At 41.0% G+C, this 12391-nt stretch overlaps 2 protein-coding genes across 3 annotated transcripts in view; one reads left to right on the forward strand and one right to left on the reverse strand.

Moving 5' to 3' along the window:
* Window positions 1-351: 351 nt before the first annotated feature.
* On the forward strand, window positions 352-3085 carry LOC127378599 (gamma-crystallin S-like). Its single transcript, XM_051427609.1, has 3 exons — window positions 352-432; window positions 1026-1268; window positions 2756-3085. Exons 1-3 carry the CDS (start codon window positions 424-426, stop codon window positions 3026-3028), a joined length of 525 nt encoding a protein of 174 aa, XP_051283569.1. The 5' UTR covers window positions 352-423; the 3' UTR covers window positions 3029-3085.
* A 1323-nt stretch (window positions 3086-4408) lies between these two features.
* Window positions 4409-12391, reverse strand: part of LOC127378800 (potassium voltage-gated channel subfamily H member 3-like) — a 43552-nt gene continuing 35569 nt past the window's right edge. Inside the window, exons 12-15 of one of the 2 annotated variants that reach the window (XM_051428064.1) lie at window positions 9513-9787; window positions 6334-6443; window positions 6093-6145; window positions 4409-5303 (exon numbers count right to left, since the gene is read on the reverse strand). In XM_051428064.1, the coding sequence (XP_051284024.1) occupies window positions 4620-5303; window positions 6093-6145; window positions 6334-6443; window positions 9513-9787 (1122 nt within the window). In that variant the 3' untranslated portion in view covers window positions 4409-4619. Of the gene's footprint in view, window positions 5304-6092; window positions 6146-6333; window positions 6444-9512; window positions 9788-12391 lie in introns of those variants that run through there. The other variant, XR_007888166.1, reaches the window with a different exon arrangement.

Raw genomic sequence — 12391 nt, forward strand, 5'->3', positions numbered from 1 at the left:
GTGTGTTGGTGCACACAGAGAGCTGACATGGCTGTTTGTGCCACAGTCCTGACTGACCACTACAGTTTAACATTTACACAATCATCAAATAGAGGCCCATAATATTTGTATCTATGTCAGAGTGTGTTTGTGGTGTGTTTACAGTTTGCTGTAAAGAGTTGGTCAGTGGCTGAGGTCTTTATGCAGCGTAATCCCACAGCCTCTTTCTGGAAAACATGACTAGCAATGGAACCACTGAGTCAAATTTTGGAACTCATTCTCACGACAAAGCAATTGTCTCGATTACAGAGGCCTCGGAAGGTATAAAAGAGAGAACGAGGGCACATGTGGGCACACACTCACGTGCATATACATAGTGTTTTACATTACATAAGATACACATATTCAAGGGAAACCACACAGTGGAGCACAGCTAGTCCCAGGATGGGCAGGGTAAGTAGAGGTGAAAGATATGTAGTTACAGTTAAGTAATTGTTTACTTGTATGAGTGAAATGTAAAGGCACAAACTGAGGCTAACCTGTTTCCAGGTTTGATTTACCCATGCAGTAGACTATAGTAGACATTTCCTGTCTTGACTGTAGGATGTTAAACAGATATAGAAGATTATATAATCCAGAAAGTGGTGCTTGAAAAAGTTGAGGTTTGTGTCTGTAGGGTTAGTTTTGGACAGTACAGTCAGCTCTTGGCTTGCATGTTCAATTTCTTTAAGTCTGAACTTTAAGCTTGTAGGCATCTGGTCCGGACTTAGCTGTCCTGCTCTCTTTCTCTTGTGGATCCTCCATCTTAATGAGTAGAGGGTTTTTGCCTCAAAGCTTGTAAAAGTAAGCTCAGAATCATGAAACCGAGCACAAAATAGGGTTTACAAACAGTAACTTGACCTTACTACAAACCCAGTTTACACATATAAATGTAATTTACAGGCTTACAAAACTGACATTTCAGGAACAAAACTCAAAAGTTAAGCACCTTTTTCTGTCATTTAATATTCCTTGATATCAGATTAACTCATGTACCATCCCCCCAGATCATCTTCTACGAGGACAAGAACTTCCAGGGTCGCAGGTATGAGTGCGACAGTGACTGCACCGACTTCCACTCCTACCTGAGTCACTGCAACTCGGCCCGTGTGGAGAGCGGGACCTGGGTGATCTACGAGAGGCCGAACTACATGGGCTACCAGTATGTCCTGACCAGAGGCGAATACCCCGACTACCAGAGCTGGATTGGCCTCAACGACAGAGTCAGCTCCTGCAAGATGATTAATTTCGTAAGCTTTTAAACATACTAGACTTCTATAGAAGTCAGGGGTCATACAGAGGTGGTGATGGCATACAGTTTCACTCACTAATGAATTAGCCAGTTTGGCCTACGTGAAGATGTTATGCTATGCTCCATTTTTACACATTTTCAGGGATATCAAGTGACAACGATTTACCCTCTGGAGGCCAATGTTTCAGAGCTTCTAGTATCTCCAGCCAAGATTTCCACTGCAGTCCGATAAGCAACTTGATACTTGAAAACGACTAGAAAGATGCATTTCAGTTAGAGATGTTCGGATACCAGTTCTTCCTGAAGTTTGAGAATCGGCCGATGCCAAGTACCGATCCATACATTTCCATTAAAATATAGATGGCTATCCTATGACAGAGAAGTAGCAGGGTCCTGTTTCCGGACTAATAAATTGCATGGCATCGGATCAGTGCACAGACACGTGTACTATCAGTATCAGTATCGAAACAACTCTAATTTTGACTAATCTCTATAAAACTATAGAGAATCTCTATAAACAGCTCTCTGCAGATACTTTAAAAAATGAATTAAAAACAAGAAAATCGTCCAACGATAGCCATTTGGATCCACATTGCATTGCAGCCACTGCATTCTGCCTCTTTTGCTCTGCACAGGGATTGGTTACCTGTAACCAGTGCCCGCTGAGAAGTGATTGGTCAATACTATTCGGACTACAAATGGAAACCAGAATGCTTCCAATGCCAAAATTTCAGTCTCTTCCCTAAATACCGATTATAGTTTCTAAAGATTATGTTGCAACGAAACACATCTAAAAAACTGCATCATATATCTCCTTCATTTTGTCCATCATTGAGTCTTTAAATCTCATTTTGAAGTAAAGTAAATATGCCAGTTGCTCTTGTTTAAAATGCTAATTTCTAGAAATTTTATAAAAAAGTGGAAGCTTAGTTGTTAGACTTGTTTAAGGTCTAGTGTGTAACATTTAGGAGGATCTATCAGCAGAAATAAAACATAATATTTATAGGTATGTTTCCATTAGTGTATAATCACCTGAATATAAGAAATGTGTTTTTGTTACCTTAGAATGAGCCGTTTTTATCTGAGGGATACTCTTCTACAGAGTCAGCCATGTTAAACTGTCATGTTTGTGTACAGTAGCCCAGAGCGGACAAAGACAGGTTAGTTTTTCTACATGCTTGGAAGGAAAGCTGTATTCAGTTGTTTGCAATCTGCAACGTCACCGCTAGATACCACTAAATCCTGCACACTAGTCCTTTAAGACAGATATTTTTGATATGACTGACACTACACTTCTCCACTGTGGCATCCACTCATCCATTTCTTCACTTTTTCACCAAACACCCTCTCATCATAGACAAATTCTACATCCATCTCTCAGAAAATCATCTCTCTTCCCATCCATGTTTGTACTACGCCTTCCCAAACCCTTTTTCTCCTCCCTGTTTCCCCTTCTGTCCCCCTTTTCCCTGCGTCTTCCCCCAGGCCAGCGGAGACCCTTACAAGATTCAGCTCTATGTTAAAGGGGACTTTTCCGGTCAGGTGTTTGAAGCGTCAGAAGACTGTCCCTCCGTGCTGGAGAAGTTCCGCTGCAGGGAGGTTCACTCCTGCAGGGTTCTGGGAGGCTTTTGGGTCTTCTATGAGCACCCCAACTACAAGGGTCGCCAGTACCTGTTGGAGAAAGGCGAGTACCGCAAGCCGGTGGACTGGGGCGCCGTTTGCCCCACTGTACAGTCTTTTAGAAGGCTAACTGAGTAGACATGTTCCTTTTTCTCACCTTTTCTTTGGCTGTTGATTGGTTCACGGCTGACACCTGAGCAGGCAGCCATGGCTTCAATAAAACTGACTGATGAGGAATCACTGGGTTTTGTGCCATCACTGAGTGTGAGTGTCTGCCAGTTCTTGCAATGCATAAGGGAGAGTGACATTGAGTCTCGCCTCAAGTCATCCTTTTTCTGGTTAACAGTCTCGGAAAAAGAGATGTCAGGGCTTTTTCATTTCACAGTAAAGATCACAACAGTAGAAAATCGTTGATTGTTTCACTCCATGTTAAACTTTTACACAATGTTGAGTGCTCACAGCAGAGGTGTAAACTCTAGTCACATGAGTCTGACCTGAGCTCTGAAGCTGGTGACTTTAGACTGAACTTGACGAAAAGAAAAGGGCTGGGTGTGACGCCAGTGACTTCTGACCCTACTTGGACTTAAGCCTTTTGGCTCGGAATGACTTGATATCTTCCCAAATCTCAAGCGTTATACCCTTAAAAAACCCTATCCCATATCGAACAGATTCCTTTGAATAATAACACACAATCCGTTGAGGCAGGATGGAGAGGTGCGTTTGGCAGATGAATAATGACTTGAGTTTGTAGCCAAGATTTGAGACTCACTTGAGGCTTAAAAAACAATGAGTTTGAAGTTTCTCATATTATCTTAAAAGTCCACATTGAGAAGTTGTGGCTGCTCTTAAAAGATTAATATGTCAGTTAACTTTCCTGACAGCATTTTTGAAGTGAAGCCCATTTAACATAGTCAGTCGTAATTGTAAGGCTAATTGTTTGCATGTTTGCAAGTACTATAATATTTTAATAAACTATTCTGAAACCATTATTAAAGGGATATACCAGTGGTTTTGCAGGTTTTAGCCAAATAAATCACTTAAACTTTACAGTAGATCCCAACAAACTATGCTACTGTGTCTGAATGTATTATTCATTTATTTATATAATAAAATGCAAAAAGAGTTTATTACTGCAGGATTAAACTTCTTGCTTGTGTATTTCTACCGAATTACCAACATTTAGATGACAAAATACAGGAGGCATTGCGTGTATACAAGGCATTGCGGGTGTATTACGATTTTTTTAAGTGGGCATTGTCCTGCCCTGACATATTGCCCTGACATATTGCCCTGACATATTGCCATACAGTTGTTACTGTAGCTGGCCCGTCTGCTTTTGCGGAGACAGATAGGTTGAATTCTCTGCTGTATGTGGATCGTGTTTTCATAGACGATCTGGCAACAAACTCAGTGTATGATGATTATTCACAATAAAGTTTGAAGGCAATGCAAATTACAGGGGCTTCCCAGTTGGTGGAAAAGGCTAGAAGGATTATCCTGTCAAACAAATCAAAATGAAACTGTAAAACAAACTATTTTATTATCAGATCTGCTTACAATGGTGCTCATGATGATTAAGTTGAGAACAGTTTAAAATCGATGTATTTACATCTGAACTCACATGCCAAACTCTGGGCAAATGTTTGTCATGCAGTAAGTTGTGTGGCATGCTGGTTGCTCCCGCCTGTCGGTCCTGTGCCAGTGTCTGGATCTTCTTCTTCTTCTCTGCTCACACTGAAGGCTGTCCTTCATCGATGAAGCTGAGCTGGGCGGTGTGCTCTCCCCACTCCATGTCCGGCGGGCTCTGGAGGGGCTCTAGGGGGTGTGATGCCATGCTGGAGGGCTGGAGCTGAGGCTGGGAAAGGGAATGGGGATAAGACTGGGATATGAACTGGGATGGAGGCTGTATTTGTGGCTCACTACCAGGTCCTGATAAGTCTACCAAAAGGGGAGTGATGGATGATGGGTGGATTGATGAAGAAAGAGAAGGGATGGAGGAGGAGGAGTAGGGAGGTGGTATGACTGTGTGCTCATGGGGAGAGCTGTTGAGTGACGGGGGAGCTGAGAAGTGAGAGGCTAGGGGTGCGGTACCAGCCTGATGAGGATTCTGGGAGGGTGAATACTGAAGCGGATCAAACTCTCCTTGTAACGCCTTCATCACGCTCAGCTGGGGAGAGGACAGTTCGGGTAGCAGAACTGGTGGAGGATTTTCATCCTCTGAACAGTCCACAGGTGCATGTTGGGTAAGAAGGGGCGGGGCCGGGGAGCAGCTGTGTGATGACACGCTGGGAGGCGGAGTCATAGCACCGGGTATCAGCAGCGTGGAGGTGTTATGAAAGAGGGGTTTGAGAAGACGCGTCATTTCCTGCAGCTCCTGACTGACAGTGGTTACCTGATGGGAGAGGATGGTCATCTGGAGCGAGGGGAGACAGAGAGAAGAGGAGTAACTGCTGATGTGTTTGACACACAGGACTCTTGTTCTCCAGTCTTGGCTTATAAACCTGCATTTACTGCACTTAGATACAGCAGTCTGAGTTCATCCTTACACCTTTAAGTCTTGAGCCAATAAAAAAAGGATTTTATTAATTTAAAATATGGATGTATTTTATCCTTTATATTTAAATAGTTGCATTCAATATTAATGATGCATTACATGCACATAGAATTTAGCATTGTGAAAGCCACTTAGCTAGCATTGTGCTACAGAGTAAAACTCTAGAAAGCTAATCTACATCAATCGTTTGCTAGCTAGTGACATCTGTTAGCTAATGTTAGCCAAACACCAGCTAGCTAGCTAGCTAGCAAGCTATTTTACATCAATCGCTAGCTAGTTAGCCAGTCAGCTAGAATTTTGCTAATATATGTCGCTTTTAACTTTTAATCATCTTCAAAATGTGGTCGTCCTTTTAACGTAGCTGAGCCTAGCACGTAGCATATCGAAGTACAGGAAAGGAGAAAGTTGACGAGACTTCCTCAACTGTTATTGTTCTATTTGAAAAGTGTCCTGAGATAACTTCTGTTATGAATTACATATATACAATATATAAATAAAATTGAATTATTGGAGCACAGAGCAAAAAGGGGGCGGGACTTAAAAGGGTCAGTAAGCCAGTTGGATTTTCTCAACGTCAGCAAAAGCATTAAATACATTTTCTTTTTGTCACTTCGTTACTCTGCAACACATTACTATGACCAACCTTACCTCGTGTTTTAGCTTAGCAATAGTCTGCATGGTGTCACTCTCATCACGGGCCCCTGTGGACATACATAAATACATGAATGCATTAATACACACACCCATGCACTCCAGCAGCTGGTTGATAATTAAGATTCATTCATTCATTTAAAAAATGCATCTTAACCAAAGCTGATATTAGACTTTCATTTTAATGTGACCCGCTCCAGTCTGATATATGTACGTGTGTGTGTCTGTGTGTGTTAACCTGAGGTAGCTGAATCAGGGCTGGGTAGGAAACTCCGAGTTGCACTGGGAGAGAAATCAAACTTATGAGCTGGACCGCTTTGGTTTTCTGTCTCGATCCCATCCACAAACCTGAGGACAGAAGGGAAGACTGAGTCCATAAATTGAATTCTCACACGGAAATTCAAGAGTGACACTTCCCCTCTGACAAAGAACAACATTTGAGTAATCAGATCTACATATTTGCATATCTGCCGTCTCTGTGTGAGACAATAAGACAGAAGCTCCACATGGTGGCAGCAGACTAACAGACATTTTTACCCTGTGACACAATGCCAAGGTACAGATGACATATCCATGTACTGTAGGGCAAACTACAACTAAGCAGCATGCTGTAGCACGCTGTGAGTATGCAGGCAGGTACAAATGGAATTTCCTTGTTTAAGACAACACACAAGATCCCACATATCCCTTGTGACTTTGCATTATTCAAGACAAAAACAAATCACCAAAGCAACAAAATGATTACTCATTCACTGAATCTAACTGCAGTGTATCATATGCAGTCTTCTTCTGTGGCAATCATTGCGAGCTAATAATAACCTTATGATACAAAAACCCTTTAGAGGACCCTGATTAAGGCACTGGCTGATATCTTCGGTAAAAATTCCCTCTCATTCTTATCATTAGTGGGACTAAACAGTTTCTCCTTCAGGTGAAGAAATCAGCAGGGTGGAAAGCTTTCGGAGCATGAAGGTGCTCAGAAAATGTCACAGTATTTCGCCTATTAGCTTATAAATTATCCTTGGCAAAACACATTTTGGTATGAGGGTGATAGTGGAGGGGAAATCATGCAGTCCAGTATGTAAATGTCTCATCCTCTGAGGAGGATAACTTTGGGAGCTAAAACTGACTCATCTCTACACAAGTCTACAAATTCACTTCTTTTCCTGTAATAAAGAGCTGATGTGGAATAAAATAAGTCCCATTTAGAGATTGCCCCAACCCATTAGTGCCTCACTGGTTTTGTTTTCATAATCAAATCACATACTTCACCTCACTATTGCCAATGACTGCACTTTATCTCACCATTTGATATCTGTTTTTCAACTGTTTGTTTATTTTCCTCATCATACATACCTTCTCAATCCCCAATTTATTCAGCTGTTTGACATTTAGCTATAAATGAATGTCCTCATTTATCAGTAAGAGGTTTGTTTCCTCCTTCCTTGCCGAAGATAAAGGTCAATCTACCAATTCCTTGTTATGAGACTAATACATTTAATGATTGGTTTATTTATTTTCTTTCCAATGAAAGTGGTGCCCCTTTCAACAAGAGCAAAGATTTAATTCTCAAAAATAGTTATTTCAGTACATGGCGCGAGACAAAAAGAGTCACCAAAATCATGAGATTCATCCTCTGGGGACAACGAATGTCAACAGACAGGGACGTTTGATGCATCACTCTCTCGCTTACTGACACCTCTCTACAACTCTGTCATAAAAGTTTTAAAAAATGTAAAAAAACAAAAACTCTGAGTCCCCTAAACAAAAACATAATCATTTTTATTTTCAGATCATTTTACACTAATGGAAACATAACTAAATTGACCTTAATAATATATAATAATATATAAAAATAGCCAATCTTCTCGCTGATGGTCCTATTTGTTTATGTAGGTCATACAGAGGCATCAGTATTAAATTGAGACTCTTTCATAACCAGTTAAACACAACTTGTGATGTGTTTAAGAACTTTATAACTACATTTTTGTTGTTGCATCCTTTGTGGGAAACCCTTCTTTTTCTATATAAACTTAAATGACATCAAAATTACCAAAGTTTCCCCATTCCCGTGCAGCCTCCGCCAAAACACTTCAGCTCTTTCAGTTTCTATTATCTGCAAAACACACTGGTCTCAGATTCTCTCCACGAACTCTACAGAGTTCATCAATATGTTAAGTTCAGAATCATGACTTGCATACTGCACCTCCCGGTGAATGGATCACGACAGAGATCGCTTATGGAAATGTGATCCATAGGATGGCAGTCAGCAGGTCAGAGGTTGTACTCAGTAGGGGCAGATGAGGAGAAGCCGCATACTACCTGCATACTAATCATCATTTTGCATCACCATTGACAGGTGGAGTGTTGCGTAATGATTTTACATGTCTCAGGGGCAAAGATTGAGCATACCAATGTGGATTCTTTAAGTGAAAATATGTGATTTTTATTATTTGGGAATTAGATAATTAATATATTTTGCACTTCAGACACAAATAAAGTGGTGAAAAGTTAATATGGTGCAAAAATCTGTAAACAGGTAGTAATTTCAGACAAATGCATACAGTGGTTGGTTTGGTCTAAATAAAGTTATAGAGCCTTAATGTATGGAAGTCCAAGCCAGTCAATATTAAAATAATTTATTTGATTCAATCAAATTGAGATTTCATTTTTGTGTGCACATGATGTATGAAAAACATTTTATTATGTTTAAAAGTGAATATTCCATCAAAATGTGAGAACATTTAAATGAACACAAATGACAAATAATTAGTACTAGTAAGTACTTTAAAGGAAAAATGGAAGTCTCCCAGGCATCCTTGATGAAATCTGCCAAAATAAAAGCACTGAGCAGAATTTAAGATCCTATTGGTTGAAATGCACTAATCACCCATAAAACTAATGATTAAAAAAATAATTAGGAAAATGTTAAAAAGAATAAAATCCCTTTCTTTGTTATTTTATTTAACATTTTGTCTTTTATTATCCTGCTGAGAGTAAAAAGAGGTAATACGTATGATGTATGGGGTGTAGGTATGATGTAATATGTGCTCAAGGCTTCTCATGGGCACATTTATTGTAAATAAACCACAAATTAGACATTTGGTGACTTTTCCTTTACCAATGTAATGATGTTTTTTCCTAATATCTTTTTGGAAAAAGCCACAGTGACACAATTTGTGTGCACCCTCACACAGCTATATCAAAGAAAATTGATTTCTTCAGTCGAGCGTACGCTGCAGCCTCTCCGGGGGACTCCGCGCAAATTAGCCTGTAGATGGTTTGTATTTATGAATAATATCACAAGTCATACAGAATGCAAGTCAAATTCCCACAGCGGGTTTACTATCACTGAATGAACTCCAGCCAAGCTAACACTTAAGTACCCAGTCAATAAATCAATGGATGGCTTTTTACCGGGGGCTGAGGTCCGGCTGCAGGCAGTTGAAGCTCACCACAGGGATCTGCAAGCTGGCGGGTCGGATTTGATCGCTCACTGGTCTCAAGGATCTCGCCGGCAGTAGTGGGGAGCGCAGAGGGGAGCGCAGGGGGGAGCGCAGACCTCGGCCCAGCCTTCCCAGGGGAGGCATCTTGGGGAGAGGGGAGTGTTCACCCTCAGAGCCTGATCCCTCCTCATCCTCCCTGATGGATGGAAGCTTCTTCATGATCCCTCCGTTGCTCTCACAGTCTCCCTGAGGAGTGCAAACGAGCACAGAATACAGGAACAAAGACAGAAACACAGAGAGGAATAGAGAAACACTGATGAACCTGTATTATCCAAAGTAACAGTATTTAAAGGTTCACTGTGTAACATTTAGGAGGATCTATTGGAATAGAATATATATGGAATATAATATTCATAGGTATGTTTTCAATAATGTATAATAACCTGAAAATAAGAATTGTGTTTTTGTTTTGTTAGAATGAGCTGTTTTTATCTACAGAGGAGTCCGCCATGTTTCTACAGTAGCCCAGAATGGACAAACCCAACACTGGCTCTAGACAGTAGCCTTGCTAGCATCAGTTATATATATTTATTGAACGAAGAGCAAAGAATGGCACTGAAAAGATGTTTTCGCTCTTCTCCCGACTGGCTTCAGTAAGAGTTTGACTATGTTTTGGTTTGTTGATCTGATTGGTTAAAGTTTGCCTGTGATAGACCATGATAGACAAATGGTTCATCCAATCACCAAGTATTTTTTTGAAAGGACCTGCCCTTCTCCAAACTACGAGTACTCGGTCAGGTTATCTAGATTTTTTTTCCTCGAGGGTCGCTGCCACTGTAGTTTCTTCTATACACTCGGAAGGCTGAGCTATATTCAGTTGGTTGCAACCAGTGCGTAGGATTTACTGATGTCTAGCAGTTTAGTTGTAGATTGCAACACCCTTGATTCACTCTCCCCTTCAAAGGGGAGAGAAACTATGGTGGCCATTAAATGCACAAGAATTGTAGAGCAAGTGTTTGGTTTGTCCATTCTGGGCTACTGTAGAAACGGTGGCGGCTCAACATGGTCGACTTATTTTTAGGGTTATACACCAATAAAAACAAACCTATGAATATAATATTCAATTTCTGCCAATAGGTCCTCCTAAATGTTACACACTGAACCTTTAAGATTTTAGTTTTTGTTTCTCTCTGGAGCTTTCTCAACATCATCTGCATCTTGTTTTGCAGCTGAGAATACCACCACATTTCCACAAATCAAAGTTTTTTAGAATGCATACAACAGTTTTCACTACAATTGTGTCACTTTCCCAGTGTGAACACAGCTCGACTAAACCTGCTTAGAAATAGTGTGGAGTATGGAACTGGGACACAGTGAGAGAATTACTGAGAGGTCAGGGATGTTGAAGAGGTGAAGTGCTTCACTTCTCTCTTTGACCAGATGGGGGGGCTCCTGAGCCACTGAAAGCAAAACTGAGAGTGAATAGTTGCCATTCACAACAGCTGCAATGATGCTGATACCCATTCAGTTTATCAGCAGCGCTGTAAAGGAGAATTCTCATTCAAAACCAAGCACACGTTGAGCTTTTCTGAAGGTTTTCTATAATTTCAGATGAAAAATATATATGAACTTTGTACATGTTTATGTCTCCTAATTAGTCAAATCTAAACAGATAGTCCTTTCAAATTAAAATTCCTGCAGTCAACATGATGTTTCTTGTGGCTGATGGGTGTCTTTTGGGAACGTTATTAGAGTTATATTTTCCTGCACTGTCTGATTAAAACACTGGCAAACAAATCCAATTTTCTCTTTTCCCTCTTTTCTTCCTCCTTCTCTTCCTCGTTTTCCCCTGTCACCACCACCCTTTCCCTTCTCTCGCCTCTATTTGTTGTCTTCTCCAGTCTGTCTTTGGCTCACGTGCTGGCTGGTATTTTTAGATCACAGAGGTTTAATTTTAGCACAGAGGTTTGCCTGGAGGGAACCGAGCGGAGAAGGGGACTGTTTGGAATTTCAGTGTGTGTCTGTGTGTGAGCAGCACGTGCCACACTTGATATGCAGCATGCCACTATAAGGGTAACAGCCAATTATGTGAATCTAGTGTAAAGAAAGAGAAGTGTGTGTGTTGATTGTGAGAGATGTTGAAATATGCTTGTTATGCATATGAAATGCAGCATGGGCCAGCTTGCATTATGATGTGTGTGTGTGTGTGTGTGTGTGTGTGTGTGTGTGTGTGTGTGTGTGTGTGTGTGTGTGAGAGTGTGTGTGCATTCTGTATCAGCGAGGACAAATATGCTGTCTTATGGTATGTTGGTATGTGGGTATGTGGGATGCTACATGTGTGGAAGCGAGTGAGTGTGTGTGTTGTCTGTGTGTCGGCACGTGAATGCAAATATCAGCGAGGTTCTTCCTCTTCCTTCCCCCTGCAGCTTCCTTTCATCCTGATGTTTTCTCGTCTCGTCTCCATCTGGTTGTTGCTCTATATTTATCCAGCCAGGGATGACCCCGCCCCTCCCCCACCCATCTGACAGTGCTATTTTCAGTCCCGCACCACGTTCGGTGGAGGATGCGCTACTGCTGCGGCTGTACGTGCATAAATATATGTGTGTGTGTGTAAGGTGCTGACAAGAATGTGGGGTTTTATGTGCATCGCAAGCGTGAATCAAAGTTTTTTACTTGTGCTTTTTTAAAGCTGTCAGCGAGTGTCAGCTACAAATCACAATCATTACAGATGACAACCAAAGTTTTCATAGAGATAGTTTCTGCTATACTTGGAAAATGTATACTGCATAGTCCTGGAATTTCTGAACGCACATGGAATGAACTTTTCTGATGATCTAAAATGCACCACAA

The sequence above is a fragment of the Dicentrarchus labrax genome, unplaced genomic scaffold (assembly GCF_905237075.1).
Source record: "Dicentrarchus labrax unplaced genomic scaffold, dlabrax2021, whole genome shotgun sequence".
NCBI classification, from domain to species: Eukaryota; Metazoa; Chordata; class Actinopteri; family Moronidae; genus Dicentrarchus; species Dicentrarchus labrax.